This window comes from Siniperca chuatsi, linkage group LG5 (assembly GCF_020085105.1).
Source record: "Siniperca chuatsi isolate FFG_IHB_CAS linkage group LG5, ASM2008510v1, whole genome shotgun sequence".
Lineage (NCBI taxonomy): Eukaryota > Metazoa > Chordata > Actinopteri > Centrarchiformes > Sinipercidae > Siniperca > Siniperca chuatsi.
Genome location: NC_058046.1, coordinates 1,380,340 through 1,401,696, shown reverse-complemented (window position 1 = coordinate 1,401,696; position 21,357 = coordinate 1,380,340). Strand labels below are relative to the sequence as shown.

Below are 21,357 nucleotides of genomic sequence, written 5' to 3'. Positions count from 1 at the left end.
GTCCAGTTCATGGAGTTCATTTCAGCTTGTTTTCTTTGTTGAGTTTCATTTACCTCGCTGTGTCTTTGTGTTTAATGTGGAGCAGACAGGATTAGTCAGTACCCCGTTAGTCGATTTGCGGAAAATTTATCTGCAACTATTTTGATAATCGATTAATCGTTCGTCATTTTTTAAAGAATAACTGCCTCACGCCAGTCCAAGCTTCTGAATTATGAGGATTTGCTTGATTTATTTTCTTACACAATAATAATAATAATAATAATAATAATAATAATAATAATAATCACTGTTGGTGGTAGCCCTACTTTAATGTATTACGTTTACTTTTAGAAAAGCATGATAATAGTGACCACTAAGAATCATAGTTACTTACAAAGTTTACATACATAAGTATGATTTAAAAAACAACGTTGTTGTAGTCTGATAGGACTAATTAAAACCATCAAATTTAGGTATTACTGTCAATTGTTTCATCGCTTTTATTTGTAAAAATTCTAACCGGAAGTGTGATTTATTATGCTGGCTGTCTTGACACTGGTTGTTGTGCAGGTTTGCATTAAAGCCAAAAATACTTCCACCGCCGAGTCCCGCCTTTCTCCCTCTTGCTAAATAGTGATCCGGGAGGATGTCGACAGCGCGGTTTGCCGTTGGACTTCCTGCCAAATACTGAGATTCTACGTTGACCTGTTTTTCTCACAGACGGAGCCGTAACAGCGGAATCATTTAACCGCGAACAGCATTTGGACTTTGTCGTGCGCGGAGATTTGAAGTGTAACGACGCCGTACGCTTCGCGCGCCGCTAAGTTAGCAAAACATCCTCTGCATTGTAGTGCGGACGGCGGCACGGCAGGCGGCGCGCTCTTCTCCAAAGAGTACAGAGTAACTGTACACGTATGGGCTGACCCAGAGTCAGATCTGTTAGCTGTCAACGGCGCGCTGGAGAATCGAACCTGAATGGGAGCTGATCTGGGAGCAGCGTTTAACTGACACATACGTTGGAGGAGGCAGCGCGCGCCGGGGAATACGCGTTCGTTTTTACGTGAAAGACGGCCCCGTAGGGCGGTGTTTATCCCCCTTTTATATGGTAACGGACCAAAATGAGGCGACAGCGCCACCCGCCTGGAGAACTCTGATGATCAAAACACAGCGACAAACTGATAAATTATAATCAGAGCAGAGGAATTTTGGTGGAAAACGAAAGCCGAGCCCCCCTTTACAGTTTACCGCTTCCGTCGACTTTAGCTGAAGTCCATGATAGCGCAGAGACGTAGTTATAATCCACACAGCGGGACACCCTGGAAGAGACGGAGAAACCTCAGGAGGATGCCGAGCAACGCGAACTTGATGTGAAAATCGTTACGGAAAGATGTGAGATGAACCTGGAGAAAACAGCGACCGACGCCACCGACATCATGTTGGTCCGGAGCTCGGTGAGCAGCGCGCTAGCTTGGCTGGTTAGCGCCGCTGTCGGCTAATGTTTGTTGTACGAAAACGTCCATTTAACAAAAAGCAGAACAGCTGACAGCAGCTGGAACTTATTGGACAGGCGATTGTAAAATAATAGAGATGTCACGGTCATTGTTGCTAGCTGTAGATTAACGTAATCGCTAGCAGCTAAATCAGAGGTGTTAGCTAGCTAGCTAGCATGTGAGGTAACGCCAACCGGTAATTCTGCCGTTAAATTGCTAACTAGCTAACTAGTTCTTCCGTCAGCTAGCTAGCTCACGTTTGCTTCAGGTGAACATTGATAACATTAGCTGTCAGTCTTTTCTGTTTTGGAGAATGGAGGTTGAGTGTTCAGATGTAAAGATAACTTTACTGCCTGTCGCCAAGTAACACAGGTGGGTTTTATCCACACAGGTAAGTGAAACGTGCAAGGCAGAACAAGCTACCAAACTTCTGCTAAATGTGTTCCTGGTCATTTTCTTTTGATTAACTCTCATGTGTGTCAGCTATGTTAGGTTACAGCTGCTGGTTATAACACACGGAAATGTCTACTGTTATCTATATATCTTTCAATGAAGGCATCATTCAGGTGGCAGTAACCATGGCTGCTTAGATTCACCTCTTTCACCCAGCTGTCACTTTCCTCTGGACTGTTTGTTTTAGTGAAACATGAAAACACAGCTTCACATCCAAAGAGTCCAGGGCTGCATTCACAGTTCATTATCTGTCATTGTCCTGATTATTCAGGTTCTCAGAGTCCAAGGAGACATCTTCAGATATCTTGTTTTGTCAACAACCAACAATCTTAAAAAAAAAAAAAAAAAACCCAAAATATTCAGTTTACAATAATATAATCAACACCGGAGAATGACTGGTGTGTTTGCATGATACGTGACTTAGAAACTTCAATTGTTTCAGATTAATTTGCTCTAAAATAGTTTCATTTTGACTTCACGTACATTTGACAGATTTCTGAATTGAGTTTGGCCTGCGGCTCTTTATGCAAGAAAGGCAAGCACTTCCTTTTCACTGCTAACCGACTCTACTGTTGTCTGTCTGTCTTTTTTAGTAGAAAGTTGCGTGATCATGTTGTTACCTGTGAAGCCACGCAGCTCCGTGGGGAATTATTTGGGGAAAGGGAGAGATGAAAGTCAGGGTTTGTTCTGTAGTTCAGGTGTTCAGCAGCAGCAGCAACATCAGCACTGACCTGGCCGCTCCGTCACCCTGTGGGTGGAGCTCTGTTTGGATCAGCTCCTTCAGACTGTTTGGGTTATTAAAGCCACTGCTGTAATAGAAACGGCCGTACTAACCTGTTATTTGGAGTTTCTTCAGAAGTAAGAGAATAAACTTTTAACAGTGAGATTTTTTTTGTTAAGACAAGTGCGTGATTCATACTGTAGGTAAAAACATGACTGTAGCTTTTGAGTGCTTTTCTAAATCTCTCGTGCAGCGCATCTTAAAATGAGAACAGCAACACGAGAAGAAACAGCAGAGAGGTCAAGGGTCAGATCCATCATGCCTTCATGTAACCGTGCTGTCATCATGCTGGAGCAAACAGCTGCTGCAAGATATTAGAGGAGAGCGGCAGTACACACGAGTTTTGATCAGATTGCACAGGAAGTGAGGTTGATTCCCGCGGATGAATAGTTAATGTTTCGGCCTCTCTTGTCGCCGCAGCACGGCCGAGGCCGAGCCAGAGTGACTCATGCGGTGGTGGTGATCTTCCTGGAGTTCTTCGCCTGGGGGCTGCTGACCACGCCCATGCTGACCGTGAGTAAACACACACACACACAGCGAACATCGACACAAACATCGCTTCATGAAGTAAAAGTTGACCGGCCAGTTTCAGTGTTCTGCCGCCGTCAGCTGGATGTTTGTCGGTCGATCACCTGGTTCACACGTCTCTCTGTGAGGAGGCGGAAGCGGTTCTTGTGGTTACAGTCTCCCTTTACCCAAATTCAGCAGCTCCTGCATTTCTAAGGCCTCCTTTTATTAAAGTTCACCTTATTCAATGCTCACGTGGCAATAAGTACGTTGAAAGGGTCATCGGTTGCTGGAGTTGTTCCTGCTGTCCATCTGAAATGATTTCAGTGTAAGTGATGGGGGGACAAAATCCACAGTCCTGCTTCTGTGTAACCTCTGAAGTTAAAATGAGCCTCTGGCAGTCTGACTTCAAGAGGGTTTCCTCTAAACCTCCTCTAACAGCCTTTAGTCCCTCTGTGTAACAGCATGTAATATCTAGACCACAGCCGCCTTTTTAAAAATAGATTTGTAACTTGATTTGTCTAAATCAGACTGCTGACGACCTTTTTAGAAGACATTTTTACACAGGACGAGGCCCGTGGATTTTGTCCCCTTTGTGATACATTGGAACTGCGGGCCTGTCCTTTAACAGGCAGTAACGGGCCGACGGGGCTGCAGAACGGAACCGGATCTCGAAATTGTGGAGGCAGCCATCTGTGTCACATTTTCTATCATAAAATTAGAAAATCTCATGTGATTATGTTGTATTTACCAGGTGTTTGCGTTGAGAGCTGATAAATCACGTGAAGCGGGCCGCTGTCCTGCTGCAGCCTGAATATGTTGTGAATCAAAGAAATGAAAGATCGTATCAGGAAACATCCCGACTCGTACTGTACACTCGGGTGTCGTGACGCCCGTCCCTGTGTATTACTGGACTTGAAGCAACTTTCAGACCAACAGTAGCACACACAGGTACAGGTGAGAAGATGAAATCTGATCCAGGAAGTCCAGTGTGAGGTCCATGAGTTTGAAGGTTTATCAGACAACGAAACACTGCACAGAGGCTTAGAAACCTCTGGATGTTAGCACAGAGACAATCGTTTCATCGACGCAGTGTTTTTCTGGATGATGTCACATTTTGTCGCTGCAAACGTTGAGCCAGATTCAAGTTTTTGCCGGACAATATAACGGCATAGGACTTTTGTCGGCCATTTTAGGGCAGCTTCCTCAGGATGAACTCCCCTGCGTCCAGTCTTTGTGCTACGCTAGGCTAAGCACTTCTTGCACCTCTCTCCGCACCGGACACACAGATGAAACTGATACCCATCTCAAACATCTGACTTTGAAAACAAAATGCCGGAGTATTCCTTTACTTTTCCGCTCAGTTTGCTCCCAGTTTGTACTCATCACGATGCCCCGAACGTGGTCCACAGTTATTTGTGCCGGAGAACACGTGTGAAAATGAAACGGGTAAAGGAAACTTGAAGCAGTTTATCTGTTTCAGGAGAAGTAGACGAGACCTTCTGTTCTGTTGTTTCAGGTCCTCCACGAGACGTTTCCTCAGCACACCTTCCTGATGAACGGCCTGGTCCAGGGGGTGAAGGTAAGGCCTCTTTCACATCACCTGCACGCATTTCAGTATAAAGCTCCTGTTGGGGACATTTCACTGGCGCAGCAGCAAATACTAACAGGGAACGGTGAAAATATAAACGTAGAATAACAAATGAGGATTCATATTTATTTATATGTAATAAAAGACGAGCCGGTGGCGATGGGAAGAAATATGTCCAACGTCCTACAGCTCAACGCGACGTCATCAAATGTCCCCAAATAATTCAGTTTATTAAATGGGAGACCAAGAAAAGCAGCAAATTCACGCATTTGAGAACCTGGAACGTTTTGCTTGAAAATGATGACTATCCAAATGTTTCGCTCTGTTTTTCTTCCGACTTGTCCGTAAATCGCTGCGGCTCTAAAAGATGAAAGAGAATCGAACGCGAACATCGTGTGGAGACTTTTTGTCACTAATGTTTTTCTGTGTTCAGGGCTTCCTGTCGTTTCTGTCGGCTCCTCTGATTGGTGCGCTGTCAGACATCTGGGGCAGGAAGTCCTTCCTCCTCATGACGGTCTTCTTCACCTGCGCCCCCATCCCCTTCATGAGGATCAGCCCATGGTGAGTGGCAGCCACATGATTTGGTTTTGAGTTTGTTGGGTTTTTTGAAGCATTTATCTGCCAGCAGGATCATAAACAGTGTTTTGGCTCTAACCTTTCTAGTTTGAGGAGCATCTCGTGTTAAAATGCAGCATCCAGCATTAATGTCAAACACCAGTTTGCTTCGAAATGGATTATTCTTGAGAGCTTCTGTGCGTTTCTTTTGTGCGACTCATCCTCTCTGTTGTTACCTTGGAGACGCCTGATGTCAGAGTTTGAGCCAATCTAAATCCCGCTAAACGTGGAAGTCGTTAATCGAAGCTTTCAGCAGCTCCTGGATGGCTGCTGTTCATTTAGCAGACGGCAGGCTTCTCCGATCCGCTCGGAGTTCTGGGGAAGTCAGTTTGTTCCTGGAAATGATTTAAACCGATCCACTGACATCAGATCGGATCAGGTTACAATGCAAACTCTGCGTTACGGCTTGTGTTCTCCTCCGAAGCGACGTGTCTCCTGTATGGTGGTGACGCGGGAGGGTGTCGTGTTTGTGACCAGGGCTGCAACTGACAATCGTTTTCATTATTGATTAATCTGCTGAGAAGAGTCCAAGGTGACGTCTTGTTTTGAACAAAACAAAAGCTGTTCGGGTTCCTGTCATATAAAATCCTCCTGCAACCAGAGGACGGGTGGTGTTTTTGCTTGATACATGACTTAAATAATGAATCAATTATCAAAACTAACTGTTTAATTCATTTTCTGCCAGTTGTCTAATTGATAAATTGTTTCAGCACTACTTGTGAACAACCAGTGTTTCAGTTTGAATGAAACTAAGATACAGTTCTGCTGTGTTTGAATACAGTGTTTATATTATATGATTTAATATCAGACTAGAAGTCAGACTGAGTGCGACGTTCATGGTCTGTGGGACGTTCATGGTCTGTGTGAAGCAGGTTCCTCTCGTGGGACGTTCAGGGTCTGTGGGACGTTCAGGGTCTGTGGGACGTTCAGGGTCAGGGTCTGCGCTGTGAGGATTTGCAGCTTTTCTCTGTTTTATGTCACAGTAAACTGAATATCTTAATATATCTTTATTTGAAGACGTGTCCTTGGAGTCTTTGTCGCTGCTTTCTGACGTGTCATCGAGTAAACACGTAATTGATTAATCAAGAAGATAACGAAGTTAACGGTTAGTTGCAGCCCTGGCGCGGCCTCTCGCGGTTGGCGGAGCGTCCGCCGCAGCCTTTTGGTTGTTCAGGCTTCAGACTGTTTGAACAGTCACATGTTGTTCATGTGAGCGTCTGAGGATCAGAGCACTGATCAGTATTAAAGCGTCCTCTCCTCTGCTGCCGGTCTCCCGGCCCAGCTCAGCTGTTCTTCATGGAAAGTCGACGGTCTTTTCGCTGAATGTATGTCATCCATGAAACGTGAGCAGAAAGCGTAGAATGTCCTTTTGTTTCCCTCTGAAGGCTCTGGATTACACAGAAACAGCATATAATATCCAGACCACAGCCACCGCTTTCAAAAATCTGCTTCTCATCAGGCAGAAATTATATAAATATGAAAACATACACATATGTACTTTTGGTTTTAGTGTCTCACAAGCTGTGACATTTTATTGAGTTTTAAACGGTTGAAGCTTTCAGACTGAAGCAGTACAAGGTCAGCTGATATCAGTCACATGGTTTGTGCCCTCGAGTCAAAATAACGTCTCTCCTCTCTCCCAGTTTAATGCCACCAGTCAAACGTAAGTTTCCCAGGATCTAAAGGAAGTTCTGGACCGCTGCTCTCTCACCGGAGTGTGAATCCGACCCTGCAGAAACTCACGAGACTTTTCATTTTGACTTCATCTTACTTAATGCAGCTTTAAAGTGACAGTAGGGCTGAAACTAACGAGTCCATTTGGATGATAATTAACAGTTATTTTCTCGTTTAACTGTCTGCTCTGTAAAACATCAGAAAACGGTGAAAATGGCCGTCGCCATGTGACCGAGAAAAGCAGCAAACAGTACAGTGCGTCCGTTTTAAAAGGAAACGCTAAATAAAATGCTCAGAGTTTTGTTGTATTCTTTTGTCAAATGTCAGAACATTTATTGTCTCCTGTGAGAGAAAATTGTTTTGGATTAAAAGAATCCAAAAAGATGTCGCTTTCACTTTGTGGAAAGTTTTAGTTTTAGCGGTTACTTATATCATGTAGACGACACACACACACACACACACACACAAAAAAACAGTTTAGCCATATTTTGTCCAGTATTTTGAACCTTAAAACGCTGCTTCCTCTTCCTGAGACACTTCCTGAGACAGTGTGTCCCAGCAGCTGACGCTTTCATTCTGACGAATCTGGATCTTGAGGAATTTAGGATTATTACAAGATCACGTTGCACCCAAACGTCCTCTTTGAAAGACAGAATCGAGCCATCCCGAGTACGCCGTTGTTGTGCCGCTGCGTGCTGTGATGTGTACCTGAGCTGCTGTTTCCTGTCTGTGTGTGCAGGTGGTATTTTGCTCTGATCTCAGTCTCAGGGATTTTCGCCGTGACCTTCTCGGTGATCTTCGCCTACGTCGCCGACATCACGGAGGAGCACGAGAGGAGCACGGCCTACGGACTGGTAACTATAGCGACATACTGCACATGCAGTCACTCAGCCGGTTAGTCGGTACTACAGACACTAAACGCAGAGACGACAGGTTTCCAGGTGAACCTCACGGCCCTGATGCCTGACTGTTTTATAATCACGTCGTCATGATGGAGCAGCACTGCAGACCTTGTGCTTACTGTAATAGCGTACTGTGTGTAAGATGGAGGTTCTGCCCTGTACTCGCAGAGCTGTTTCATGGCGTTTCCTGCCATTGTGGAGCTCTGCAGTGAACCCGGGTCACATGACACGGACTCTTGGAGTGGTCCGTGTGGTTTATGTTGAGGTGTAGAGACGGTTCTCGCGTCTGATTTTTCCCTCATTGTTAAAACTGTGGCTCTACGAAGGAGTCTTGGCTTTTTGACTCTGTGACTGACACCAAAACCTGCTAAAGTCTGCTTCAGCAGCAGGTAGATCAGTTAAACTGATTACTGGATTATTGGCTTCAAGATTTAAAAAGGTTAAAGTCTAAAATGTACATTTGAAAGCATTTATAGAGATTACCACAGCGCCTGTCCCTCCTGTATTTATAGTAAACCTGCAGTTTAGAGACAAACTTGACATACTGTTTGTTACACAAACCGCCTTCAGAAGAGAATAAAACCACATACGCTCTGGAATATAAAGGTTAGACGGTGTCGTCCCTCATTCGTCCAGGACTGGTCTATCGTAGAAAAGGTTTCAGTCGTAGTCACCTGGACGCTGTTTTCAGAATCAAGACGTTTCGGCTCCCATCCGGAAGTCATTCTCAATTGTGAAAAAATGGAACGGGAACTGGAAATTTAAGCTACTCTGTGTTGTGCCCTCAGGGAAACCTGAGTGTCTGCTGTTTACCCTTCCTAGTTTCACCTGAAACTGACCTAATAGTTTCCATGATGGCCCAGTAATCAGTAATCAGGCCTGTTGTTTTCTGGCTGCACCTCCTCATCACTGTTAAGTACCTGATTAGCAAGCCCCGCCTACACTGTGGTAAGGAGTTGAATCTCAGACCACCATTTCTAAAGAGTTCAAAAATGGCTTCTTTGAACTCTTTCAAACCAACTCTTCTGCATTTGCTCTAAAAGCTACAAACCGCACATTTGAAGACAGCGAGGTGAAGAGTCTACGTAGAGAGAAGAGTTGGTTTGAAAGAGGAGTCAAAGAAGCCATTTTTGTGAAAAAAGAAAACCCCTCTTTAAACAGAAATGGTGGTCTGAGATTCAACTTACCAACTGTTTACCACAGTGTATTAACACCGTGGTCAAGCCAATCACATGCTAATCAGGTACTTAACAGTGATGAGGGAGGTGCAGCCAGAAAACAACAGGCCTGATTACTGATTACTGGGCCATCATGGAAACTATTAGGTCAGTTTCAGGTGAAACTAGCTAATCAACAGATACTCAGGTAGACTCCTCTCTGAGGGCGGGGCTTAAGCAACACAGAGTAGCTCAAATTCTGAGTTCTCAGACCATTTTCACAATTGATAATGACTTCCGGATGGGAGCCGAAACGTCTTGATTCTGAAAACAGTGTCCAGACGACTACGACTGAAACCTTTTCTACGATATAAAAGGTTGTTATTTCATTAAGATGTTTAGAAACCAATAACAGGATCGTCACTCCTACTAATTACATAACCGTGCAGGCTTATTGAGCATTAGCACTATACCAGCATACTTAATGCCCAGTTCAAAGCAAAATCTTGTATGAATCAAGAATCGAAGAAGCCGAACTAAACTACTTAAATGTATTGATGCACTTTTCTAAACGCAGTTAGGAGCAGAGCGCGATGCTCAGCGATCAGCCGGGAAGAGTTTTGGTGCCTGGACAACAGAAGCAGGGTCGTATTTGGTTTTTTAGTCGGATTCTTGGACAATAAAGTTTTATCTGAGTCTGTTGAACATCAAAGTCTAAAAATATAAGCAGGAAAATGATTCAGTGTCTTTTATATAAAATCAACAGGATCCTAAAATCAGTTTAAATCCAACGGGGTCCAGTAAAAGCTGCTAACGTGGGACGTCTCTAAATGACTGTTCACTAGAGTTCATCTTTTCCATTTTGTTTTGTGGTGTTTCGTTACTGCACTTCCCAGAATGCACCTGTCAGTCACATAATGTGGGCGGTACTGGGGGTCTTCTTGGGGGCACCTGTTGTTCAGGTCAGTTGGTGCCTTTTGTTGACCTTTGGGTCTGTCTCTACCTGTCCGTCATAAAGATTGACAGGTAGAGACAGGAGGCGTTACTGTGTGGTCGCTACGTTCCACTCACACTTTGATGAAAACTTTATTTATAGAGCACTTATCACAACAAAGTACAAAGAGCTTCACAACAAGAGAAATAAAATACAGCAGTGAATGACGAAATATAAAGAAATAAAATACACAAAAGCAATAAAATAAGCAGCCAGTTCAGGTAAAATCAGGATCTGCTTTCAGATAAAAATGTGTTTTGAGACGAGACTTAAACGAAGACTCTGACTCCGACAGCCTGATGTCTTCGGGCAGGTTGTTCCAGAGCCTCGGGACCCTGATGGCCAAAGCTCTGCCCCCCTTAGTTTCCATCCTGGACTCAGGAACAGACAGAAGGTGAAGGTTCATAAGGGACTACAAGGTCTAAGATACAGTCTGGAGCCATGAAGAGCCTTAAAAGTCATCAACAAGATCTTAAAGTCGATCCTGAAACAAACAGGGAGCCAGTGTAAAGAGGCTGAACCAGGTGTGACGTGGTCGCACCTCTGGGTCCTGGTTTACAGCCGAGCAGCTGAGTCCTGTACAGTCTGCAGGCGTTTCACAGTTTTTAGATTAAGACGAGTGAACAGGCTGTTACAGTAATCGAGGTGAGGAGATAAAAGCATGAGGAACAGTTTCTGCATCACTAAGATTTAAAATAGATCAGATTTTTGTTTCTGAGGTGATAGAAACATGACTGGACGAGCTCAGTGATAAGTTGCTCAAAACATAAACTGCTGTCAAACAGGACACCGAGGTTTCCTGCAACAGGCTCGATGAGTTGCGACAGGTCACCAGCAGGTGGCAGTGTTTGTGTAGTGATGTGTTGGGGCCCAGTAACAAGGATTTCAGTTTTATTTGAGTTGAGCTGAAGAAAAGTTATCGACAGCCAGTGTTTTATGTCAGACAGGCAGTCCTGCAGAGAGATACTCACGTTTGAACAGCTTTTCACTTTCTGATGTGTCAGGGGAAATCCCTGCAGTCCCAAAACGACCGTACAGAAATGTAAACACGTCACCTTTATAGGCTGGGTGATGCTTTGTCGACAGTCATCAGCAGATGGATTTAATAGTAGGTTTTTGTTTACATTTTTTTATTTTGAATTCTGTTTTCCACAACAAGCCGGTTGGACGTGAAAGCAGCCTCAGCAAAGTTTTGAGTCGGTTCTGGTTCCTCGCGTCGAATCCTGTCCCTCTGTGTGTTTTTGTGTCTCGTCAGGTCTCGGCGACCTTCGCGGCCAGTTTGGTGACGAGCCCGGCCATCGGGGCCTACCTGTCCTCGCAGTACGGCGACAGCCTGGTGGTCCTGATCGCCACGGTGATCGCCGTGGCCGACATCGCCTTCGTGTTCTTCGTCGTCCCGGAGTCGCTGCCGGATAAGATGCGGCTGACGTCCTGGGGCTTCCCCATCTCCTGGGAGCAGGCCGACCCCTTCGCCGTGAGTTCAGAGACACCGCAGTGGAACAGCACGGGGTCAGAGGTCACGACCTCATCACACAGCAGCTCAAAGAGGAAAAACACCAGGCAGCATTATATGTGCATCAGTGCATGCTGTGTGTATGATCCTTTTCATGCTCAGCGAGAAATATTATGTCAGGAAACATTATACCAATACAATATAAAATATTTTATATTTTCAGTGCCCAGTTTGTTATGTAATGAATGTCAGTTTGAGCCATTTTTTCCTGCTTTAGCCCTGATTTTGTGCAGTTTTTCAGCGGTGTCTTCCTCAGTGATAAACTCCTTCATCAGTGCATTTAAAGTATTTCTGTAAAACAGACCTGAAGCCTCTGGCAGGTAATCTGACCTCTGACATACAACTCAAAGTGTAGAAACTGTAGAAATGTACTGGTCGAGGCGGGAGGTACGGATACGATTCCGCCAATGAACCGATAAATAGCCTCTTTATTAATTACTACTCTGCTGCGAACAGCGGGGAACAGGTTTGTGTTGTTTAATTTGGGAGTAAAAATAATTTGTTCATAACAAAATAAAAGCTGGTTGGAAAGGCCCTGACACTGCGAGGGCGGCGGGTTGAATTCCCAGCAGGGCGGCATTGATCTCTTACTTGGTGTAAATGTGTCTGCCAGATGTCAGCTGATTGATGGATTGATTGATTGACAGCTGGTTGTTTTGTTGTTCAGTCTCTGCGTCGGGTGGGGAAAGACACCACAGTGCTGCTCATCTGTGTCACCGTGTTCCTGTCCTACCTGCCTGAGGCCGGGCAGTACTCCAGCTTCTTCCTCTACCTGAAACAGGTAATGCACACACACACACACACACACACACACACACACACACACAGTCAGACTAGTGGACAGACAGGTGTGCCATATACTCATGGTGGTAAACTGACCTGTTTAAGATGCTTGAACTTCACGGGGAAACTGCTGCTTCCTAGAAAACACTTCATCTTCGAGGATGAAGCACACAGACCAAACGCCGCCGCAGGTGTTGCGTCTGATTGGCTCTGTTATTTCAGGAGTAAGATAATAAGTAAGACAAACTTTGATTTGGTGACATCATATTGGACTAAAAAAGGTCAACCAATGAAGTCATCACAATTTTTTTTCTGACTTCACGTCCGTCCGATCAAACGCAGTAGGTGTAGATGATCAATCGAACGGTGGCTGAATTCCATTTAGCTGCTTCAGTTTGAGGGTACTGGTACTGGGACACATGAATAGAACAGAGCCATCATTAACGTTGATAGTAACACCTGTGCTGTTCCGACTGTGACCAGTCAGGATACAATTTCATCAACCAATAAAAAGACTTATTTATGGCTTATTCATCGTTTCTATCTGTCATCGCATTTTACTCACTTTCGTTGCGAAGTCGTAATGCAGCGACGTCAGCTGGCAGTGTTTCGCTTCATCTCTAAGTTGTGATTAAAATGTTCTAACTAATAAAGACGAGTTTCCCCTCAATATATCATGAATAGGGGAGTTGATGTAATGATTTTCACCCCGTCAGTGATTGTTTATTGGTGTTTCCATGAGGTTCTGCCGCCGGTGGAAGCTTTTCAGTCGTCTGATCGGTCGCTGTGAGAATGTTTTGTTCTGTGTTTCAGGTGATTGAGTTTTCTCCTGCAGCCATCGCCGCCTTCATCGCCATGGTGGGAATCCTCTCTATAGTCGCTCAGGTACAGAAACGGCCAGCTGACGCCATCTTGGAGGATTTGTTAGAGAACTCGTCCTCGCTGCTGAATGTTTGAGAAAATAAAATGAGGCGTCTTAAGCTGGCAATGAATGAACGGCCCAAAGATTTCACTTATTTCACTGAGCCACTTGTATTAGGTTTGGAAAACAGAGATTTTATACTCATCGTGGACAGAAAGAGGATAAAAAGTTAACTAAAGTGTGTAATTACGCCACCTTGTAGTTAAGAAATGTTCTCGGAGATCATTCACAGCCAAACTGAAATTGCCCTGTATAATTATGTGTTTGGAGAACCACAGTGGATTCCAGTAAAAGCCTGTTTGGATCTGATCATACGGGCCTTTTCTGGAGAATCTGGATTATGAAGGTTCAGGTCAGCTGTTGGAAGAAACTGTGTGACTGACGAAGACACGGCCTGTTGTTCAGTAATGTGGTATAAAACCAGTCTGGTGTTCGATAAGGACGTCTGGCAGTCGGGTGTTTCAGCTGCTGCAGAGTCACTGCTGCTCGCCTTCCTCTGCAGTTGTTTGGGTCAAATTTATTCGCAGATTTAAGATTTTTAAAGTCCAACTGAAGTCACATTTATCCCTTTTTGTAGTCAAAAATAATGTAGTTTTTTAAATATACTGTTAAAAGTGTTTTATTATTAAAGAATGTCTTTGGGGAAATATCCGAGGCGTGTCCCTGCCTGTGTCTGATCGACAGCAGCTGATCCAGATCCGGAGACAAAGTGAACGGACTCGGTCTGTAGCTGCATGAACCACGGCAGAATCTAACCTGCTGTGTAATGTGCTGCAGCTAATTGGCTGTTTAGCCTGCAACCTGACGTCAGCGCTGCACTGTTCTCCGGTGAATGTTTGTTCGGCAAGCTGCAGGGCGAGCTGCAGGGCGAGCTGCAGGGCGAGCTGCAGGGCGAGCTGCAGGGCGAGCTGCAGGGCGAGCCGCGGGTTCGTGTTTGATAGGAAGGAGACTTTAGCAGGAAGCTAACGTGGGTTCGTGTTGTGTAGCCGCTCTGCCTGAATGCTAACATCACTGCTGTATCGAAATGTGGCCTCCATTCACGCAAACAATGAACTAACTGTATTCTGTCGAATTAATGCAAAACCAGGGGGCGCCATCGCGAAACCAAAACATCTGAAATATAAACTTCTTCCTTTTGGTTTCTGATTTTTGAAGGAGAACACAGAAGTGATTTACAGAGCAGACATGTTGCTGCTGACAAAAAACACGACATTTAAATTCAGTTGGACTTTAAAATGTTAGAACAATGTTTCATAAATCGGGGAAATACGATTAAATAACGTTAAGATTGTGTTGCTGAATTTGTGGCTTGTGTATTTTATCATTTCGTTCCTCGTGTAGCATAATCTCTCTCTGTGTGTTTTCTCTGTCAGACTCTCTTCCTCAGCGTTTTAATGAGGACCATCGGGAACAAGAACACAGTTCTTCTGGGTCTGGGCTTCCAGCTCTTCCAGCTGGCCTGGTACGGCTTCGGCTCCGAGCCGTGGTGAGTGCGTCGTCGTTTCGCTGGACGTTTTCTCCCGTATGAAGCGGTTAATATCCCGCCGGTCACTCGTCCGCTCGTGGAGATAACATCGTGACGATCTCACGGGTCACTTCAGTTTGTTTTATTGTGTTTCATTCGCATCTGTTTCAGGATGATGTGGGCAGCGGGAACCGTAGCAGCCATGTCCTCCATCACCTTCCCAGCTGTCTCTGCTCTGGTGTCACACAGTGCATCACCTGACCAGCAAGGTCCGCGCACCTGTCTGTCTACCTGTGTAGTGGGAAGGAGAGCAGTTTCTTTTTCGATGCGTGTTTGAAGATTTATTAACCGCGTGTGTGTGTGTGTGTGTGTGTGTGTGCGTGCGCGCGCTCAGGTGTGGCCCAGGGGATGATCACAGGTATCAGAGGTCTGTGTAACGGTCTGGGCCCGGCTCTCTACGGCTTCATCTTCTTCCTCTTCAACGTGGAGCTGAACGACATGGAGCCGGTGGCAGGACGACCCGCAAAGAGCACAGAGGTACACACACACACACACACACCCACACACACACACACACAGGACTTCTGCTACCTTACCTGAACCCAAAGGGTCCCGACGTTTTGTTGCATAAAGCCATTGAGTCCGTGTGTGTCATTTGTTACAGTGAGATAAATAATGGCCGCTGGGAAGAGTGTAGCCAATGTGTTGCATTAACCTGGCGGTCAGTGATTAAAAATAAATCAAAAATACAGTCCTGCGTCAGGTCTCAAGTTTGGCAGCACCGGTTGGGTCGGGACTTAAAGACGTGGGTACAAACCAGGTTCGGTCCTCAGCAGAAGTCTTCACTCGCACTGAAAGGCTGTCTGGGATACTTGTCTCTTCCCTGTCTCGAGCTTTACTGACAAAGTTTTGATCAAAGCCATGTTGCCAGAGAACAAGACTGAAGCACCAGCAGCAGCTGGACTGTGATGAGACGTGCTTCATCGTTCATGCTCCCCTCAGGATGAACTGTAATAACTCTGCTGATCCTCTGACTTTCCATCTAGCGCCACCATCAGGTCGACGTGTTAACGTGTCCGACACTTTGGTTTCTGACCTGCAGAGCTGATGACGCTCCCATCAGCCTCAGCTGCGCCTGTGTTTACTGCTAACTAGCTAATGTTAGCATGCTAACATGCTAAACTAAGATGGTGAACATTATAGCTGCTAAACATCAGCATGTTAGCATTTAGCTCAAAGCGCCGCCATGTCTGAGTGCAGCCTCACGGAGCAGCTGGCGCGGCTGCAGACTGGTTTAAAAGCAGAGATGTAAAAGCAGTGGAATAAAACAACGAGATGCCGAAAACACTTCAGGAATGAACTGAATATTGTTTAGGTGTCCCGCCGTCTCTTTGCCCCGTCCCTCGTGGGATCATAAGACACTTTTACAAGACGTCAGTGTTCACGGTACGACGACTTCCAGCTGCTCACAAATCAGTCCAGGTGATCAAATAATGACAATCGATCGTAATCCATCCCTCTCTGATGGACGAGGTTTTCTTTCTGGATCCCCATGTCAGTTGGCGATCAGAGAGGCTGTTTTCAGCTGACGTTTGTCCGTGTGCAGGTTTTTAATTGGGATTAAATTTGAGGCCAGTTTTTGTAATGATTCAAGTTTTGGAATTGACTGGATCAGTTTTTCCAATTTTCAAAATAAATGTCATCATTTTTACATAATGTGTAATTTCTCCCTCTCTGTCTGTAGAAGTCGGTCATCCCCGGCCCTCCCTTCCTGTTCGGAGCGTGTGCCGTCTTATTCGCCTTTCTCGTCGCCATCTTCATCCCCGAGCACCAACAGCTGGCCGACGTCAAGACCTGCGCCGCCCGCAAGTCCAGCAGCACCTCCACCGCACACGCTCAGATCACCAGCCCTCTGGCCACGCCCACCAGTGACGCGGAGGACATCGAGCCGCTCCTACAGGACAGCAGCATGTGACTGACAGCTGTCCCGACCAATCACAGCACTGAGGCCTGAGTCCTGTCTGCTAGTCCCGCCCCCTTCAGAATAAACCGTTTCCAGCTTTTATATTTTATTTTTTTATTTCTTCGGATCCAGACTGTTCAGATAAGAGTCAGGTAACGTTAGGCGGCAATCACACTGACGAGCTTCATTTCTTTAATTGACAGACGATATTATAATATCTTCTTCGTGGTCATTTTCTCGCAGGCGTCTTCGCTCTTTTTTCATTTTATCGCCGCTGTTGTTGCTGTAATCTAAATCTTGGTATCGTTTCCCTCCGTCACTGTTGCCCCTTCCGGTGTAAATCAAAAGAAAAACAAGTTTTTGTACAGCAACGTACAACGTTTATACGATTAATATAACTCAACCTTCTGCACCACCGTTTATACACCTAAAGCCATTTTTAGCACCTTGCCCAGGTGTGCTCGGGCAGGTGCACCCACAGGGCTTTGAACCCTCAGTGGGACCAGTAACAGGATGTCGCCATGAAAGTCAAAACAAACACAAGTTAGACAAAAAGCAGAACCTGTCGGGTCAAAGTCAGAGCTGCCGCTGTTTGTGCAGAGCAGATAAACTTAAACGATGCGTCATGGAGGATCCCATCGCTCGTCACGGAGTCCGAAATATGTTTAACCACGATACAAACTATTTGCTGCAGTTGGTTGTTTGTCTTTTCCCACCATAATGCCATTTTTAGATGAGCTGGAGCTTGATAAATATCCCTGTGCCGCCATGTTGTTGTTTAACTCGGACTCAAATCAGAATTTCTTCTTCTTCAGAAAATATTCGCTGTTTTTTCAGCTGCGTATTTTCACTTTTTTAATCGTAGTTTTGATCGGCAGTGTAGAGACGCGGGAATCACAAAGAGCAGGTGACGACACGAGGCCGCTGGCTGAGATCAAACCAGGACCGGACGCCGCCGCCGTGTGCGTCCACCTCAGCTCCATGTCGCTGAACTAGTTTTGGTCTTAAGTTCCTCTTGTGACACGTTTGTGAGTCGCATCTGCTCCCAGCGTGACCTCCGACCTCCTTCATCGGGTATGGAGACCGTGGCGGGCCGTGAAAACGCGCCCCTTGTGATTTATTACTCTGGAGCGTAACGCACCCTGCGCCGCTCTTTCACATCTCAGAGCGGCTTCTGAAATCAACTCGCGTTTCTCAAAGCCGTCAGTCTGGTTGCCGCCTAAACACTCCGGAGTCAGTTCGCCTTCTCTCTGTGTGACTCCGCCCGTCAGGTCTGCAGAGGTCACGGGATCAAACGCTCCTCGCTGTACAGGACCGGCGGTGAGGAAGAGGAGGAGGTGTGTTCACTTCAGCACACGGCTGACACCAGCTGTCCCAAAGCTGCAGACTGTTGTTTTAACTGAAACTTTTCACCACGGAGACACGGGGGGAGGACGGTGTGGTCACAGCTGCCGGGGATTGTGGGATATGACCGAGGGAGAGGACGGGGAGACTCGTGGGAGTGGAGGTCATCGCCTGCAGGGGGCAGCGTGGTAGTTTCTGTTGTTGCTACTTGTCTATAATCTCCACATACTGACAGTTTATACTCTGCGAATAACGGGACTCATGGATAACTGTTTCTATGACAACAGACCGTCACTCACACTGAGCGTGTGCGAGCTCTCACCGGCTGTGACGTCATCCTCCTCTCCTGCTGTGTGTTTTCACACTGAGGAGAAAACGGAGCGTCGTCGATATATTTAGGAACTTGATTAAACAGCTTTTAGCGGAGCTTCTGCGGAGCCTGAAGGCGTCAGAAAATAATTAGTACGCACCAACTCCTGCTGTGGATCTAATATCGGATATATTTTGCCTCCTCCCCTCTCGTAGACGGCCGTAAACGTTCGCTCAGACAGACGTGTGAAGAAGATTTATGAAGCGCTCCAGAAGCCTGAAGCCGAGTCTGTATGATGACGTCTGCAGTATCATCAAAGAGTTTATAGCAGAGCGTCCTGTAAAACGAGGGATCTCAAACACAACGTGAAGTATCTCCAAAAGAGAGCGAAGGAAACGGAAGACAGGACCAGTGACATGAAGCGGATCAGTTATGTTCAGCCCCCCCACCCCCCCGGGCTTCGTACGCTCGACTGATCTCACCACATCGTTATCGGATCTGTCGACGTCTCCTCATCTGTTCTTGTGTTTTAAATACTTGAAGTGTGTTGAGCCTGTCAGGCCGTTTGATCTGAAGGTGCTCCTCCCGCCCGCCCGCCCGCCTGCCAGTCCAGGTGGCACAAATGAAGCGCTCCCAGTTACTGATGTAGTTTGAACGTGTGTTTCCTGTCCGGGCCCGACGGCCTGACCTTCGTCTGTGCAATGAACGCTCTGTTCTCGTTGTCTTTAGTTTGATTTTTTTAAACCACAAAAGTTTGAGCTTTCAGAATCGGCAGGTCGTCAAGAACCAAAAGGTGCCATGTTTTTAGTTTTCTGTTCACTTCTTCTGTTACTTTTGTTTACCGGATGTTTTTTTTTTTTTTTAAAGGTAAAAAAAAATAATCCACCCTCCCCTCCTCAGTCAGAGCTGCGGATGTGATACGACAGCGACTGATACAGAAACAGACCTGTTACCATGGCCGCAGCCAGGAGATGCTGTATCCATAGCAACAGCTTTGTAACTGCACCAAACTCCACCCGGCTGTCCAGAACTGAGACAAAATGGCCGACAGCGTTCCTGGTCTGGTTTTAAAAAGATGCAAAAAGCTTCATTATATTCTCCCAGCGTGCGGTTTGAAGGGATCGAACGCTGCATCAGGAGGGCACAGTACAGATGTGGGTTTACCCTCGCACGTCTTCTGTACGTCGGTCGGTTTATTGTAAGAGGAACATATGCTGCGTTCAAGTCGTATCTGATGTGTGGGAAACGCGAGTGTCTGACTGGGGAAGGCGGCTGTTTCAGGTCTCCGTACAGAGAAGTAACCAAACCGTTAGTCTGCATGTCGGGTGACGTCACAGTTTCACCGTGTCTTCACTCGACGTTCTGCCATTTTTATTTATTTTCTTCCTCCGACGTGCCGTGAATGCAGCATCGGTGTCGTCGCAGCTGAACACCTGAGCGTCCCGAGGATGAGGTGGATGAAGGTGTGTGGCTTCATGAAGCACAATCATGTTACAACCAGAGTGGATTTGTCTTTTTCTTACAGTCAGAGAAGTTTTCACCTCGTTACGAACGTTTCTAAAAAATTCAGATTCAATCTTCAGACTTCATCTTTAAATTAATATTTATTATTTAATTTTTTTTTAACCTCGAGCTCTGTCAGCTCGTTAAAAGTTTTATTGGTATTTTTGGAACCGAACTTTGGACTCGACCGAGACTTAAATCTGGTCTCTTGTTTGATTTTTCTCTCCGTCACCGGTCGCTCTTTCTCAAAGATGATGTCAAAAACAGGAAGCTGGACCTACAGTATATTTTTCTACAGTCAGCATGAAGCCCTGCAGAGTTCTTACTCAATATCCCAGAATCCACCACAGTGTTATGAACTACACAATGCTGTCCTCCTTCGCTCTGCCTCTCTGTTCATGTTGCCGTTCACGTCTCATTGGAAAGTTTCTCTCGAGCGTCGTCACAAACAGTGAAGCGATCGAAGGATCCTGTTTTGTATTTCAGGGTCTCTGCTGGAGCTGCAACGATTGCTCAGTTAGTTGGTCGACAGCTAATGATTCCACTAATTTGATAATTGATGATAGTTTTTAGTCATTTTTCAGATGTTTTCTGGTTCCAGCGTCTCAGACGTCAGGATTTGCTGCTTTTCTTTGCGCTACACGATCGCAAACTGAACGTCTTTGGTTGGTCGACAGAAGCTGTTAGAATAGATCGCCTGTTTTAATAGCTGTGGGAAATGTTAACGGGTGTTTTTCACAGTATGAAAGCTGACACTCTTTGATTAACTTTTCTTCAGCCGCAACTTATTCAGACAAAGTTCTTGTACAGCTGCTCGTGTTCAGACAACTTTTTAAGAACTTTTGTAGAAAAACTCTGGTGTCGGCTCTAATGTCGAATCGTTTCAAACGAGTGTTACGCGAGCGGAAAGATCAGCTCTCCGATGCGACGTGAAGCGACAACATGGCCGCCAGAGTGACCGGCAGTAACCGATTGGCTGATGGAGAACGGACGTGTGACTGAAGCTGAAGACGGAAACTCTGAATCTATAAGTTGACTGAGAAGACTTTTCCTTTAGCTGCCGATAATTAATTATTAGAACTGATACAGTAACTTGTGTCTCACCCCCCCGCCCCCCCCTCCTGTGTACATGATGCAGAACATTTGCTGATTGCTGCACTTTAATTTCTCTGAACGTGTGCCTCTAATCATTCTTCATGTTCATATCTGTTTTTATATATAAACAAAGAGACGCTGGATGGCGTCTACGTGTTGTGCATTTGCAGTTGCTTTCTTTTATCTTATTAAGAACATAATTTTGAATATCTATGATGATGATAATGATAATAATAATAAAGAGAAATGTATGGAATTTGAAACGTGGACTTGTTTGTTTTTATTTGAAGTATATTTATTGATTTTTGTAATTTAT

General features: G+C 45.5%; 1 protein-coding gene across 2 annotated transcripts; it reads left to right on the top strand.

Annotated features, from left to right (window-relative positions):
* The first annotated feature begins 595 nt into the window (after positions 1–595).
* mfsd14bb (major facilitator superfamily domain containing 14Bb) lies at positions 596–21,304 on the top strand. 2 transcript variants are annotated; one of them, XM_044197495.1, is made up of 12 exons: positions 596–1,430; positions 3,124–3,216; positions 4,730–4,792; positions 5,235–5,362; positions 7,830–7,944; positions 11,399–11,617; positions 12,324–12,437; positions 13,253–13,324; positions 14,735–14,847; positions 14,998–15,095; positions 15,221–15,363; positions 16,571–21,304. In XM_044197495.1, exons 1-12 carry the CDS (start codon positions 1,374–1,376, stop codon positions 16,799–16,801), a joined length of 1,446 nt encoding a protein of 481 aa, XP_044053430.1. In that variant the 5' UTR covers positions 596–1,373; the 3' UTR covers positions 16,802–21,304. The 2 variants fall into 2 exon arrangements, with proteins under 2 accessions (XP_044053430.1, XP_044053431.1); XM_044197496.1 differs by lacking the exon at positions 596–1,430 and adding an exon at positions 1,460–1,483 and having other exon boundaries at positions 16,571–17,374.
* Positions 21,305–21,357: the final 53 nt, after the last annotated feature.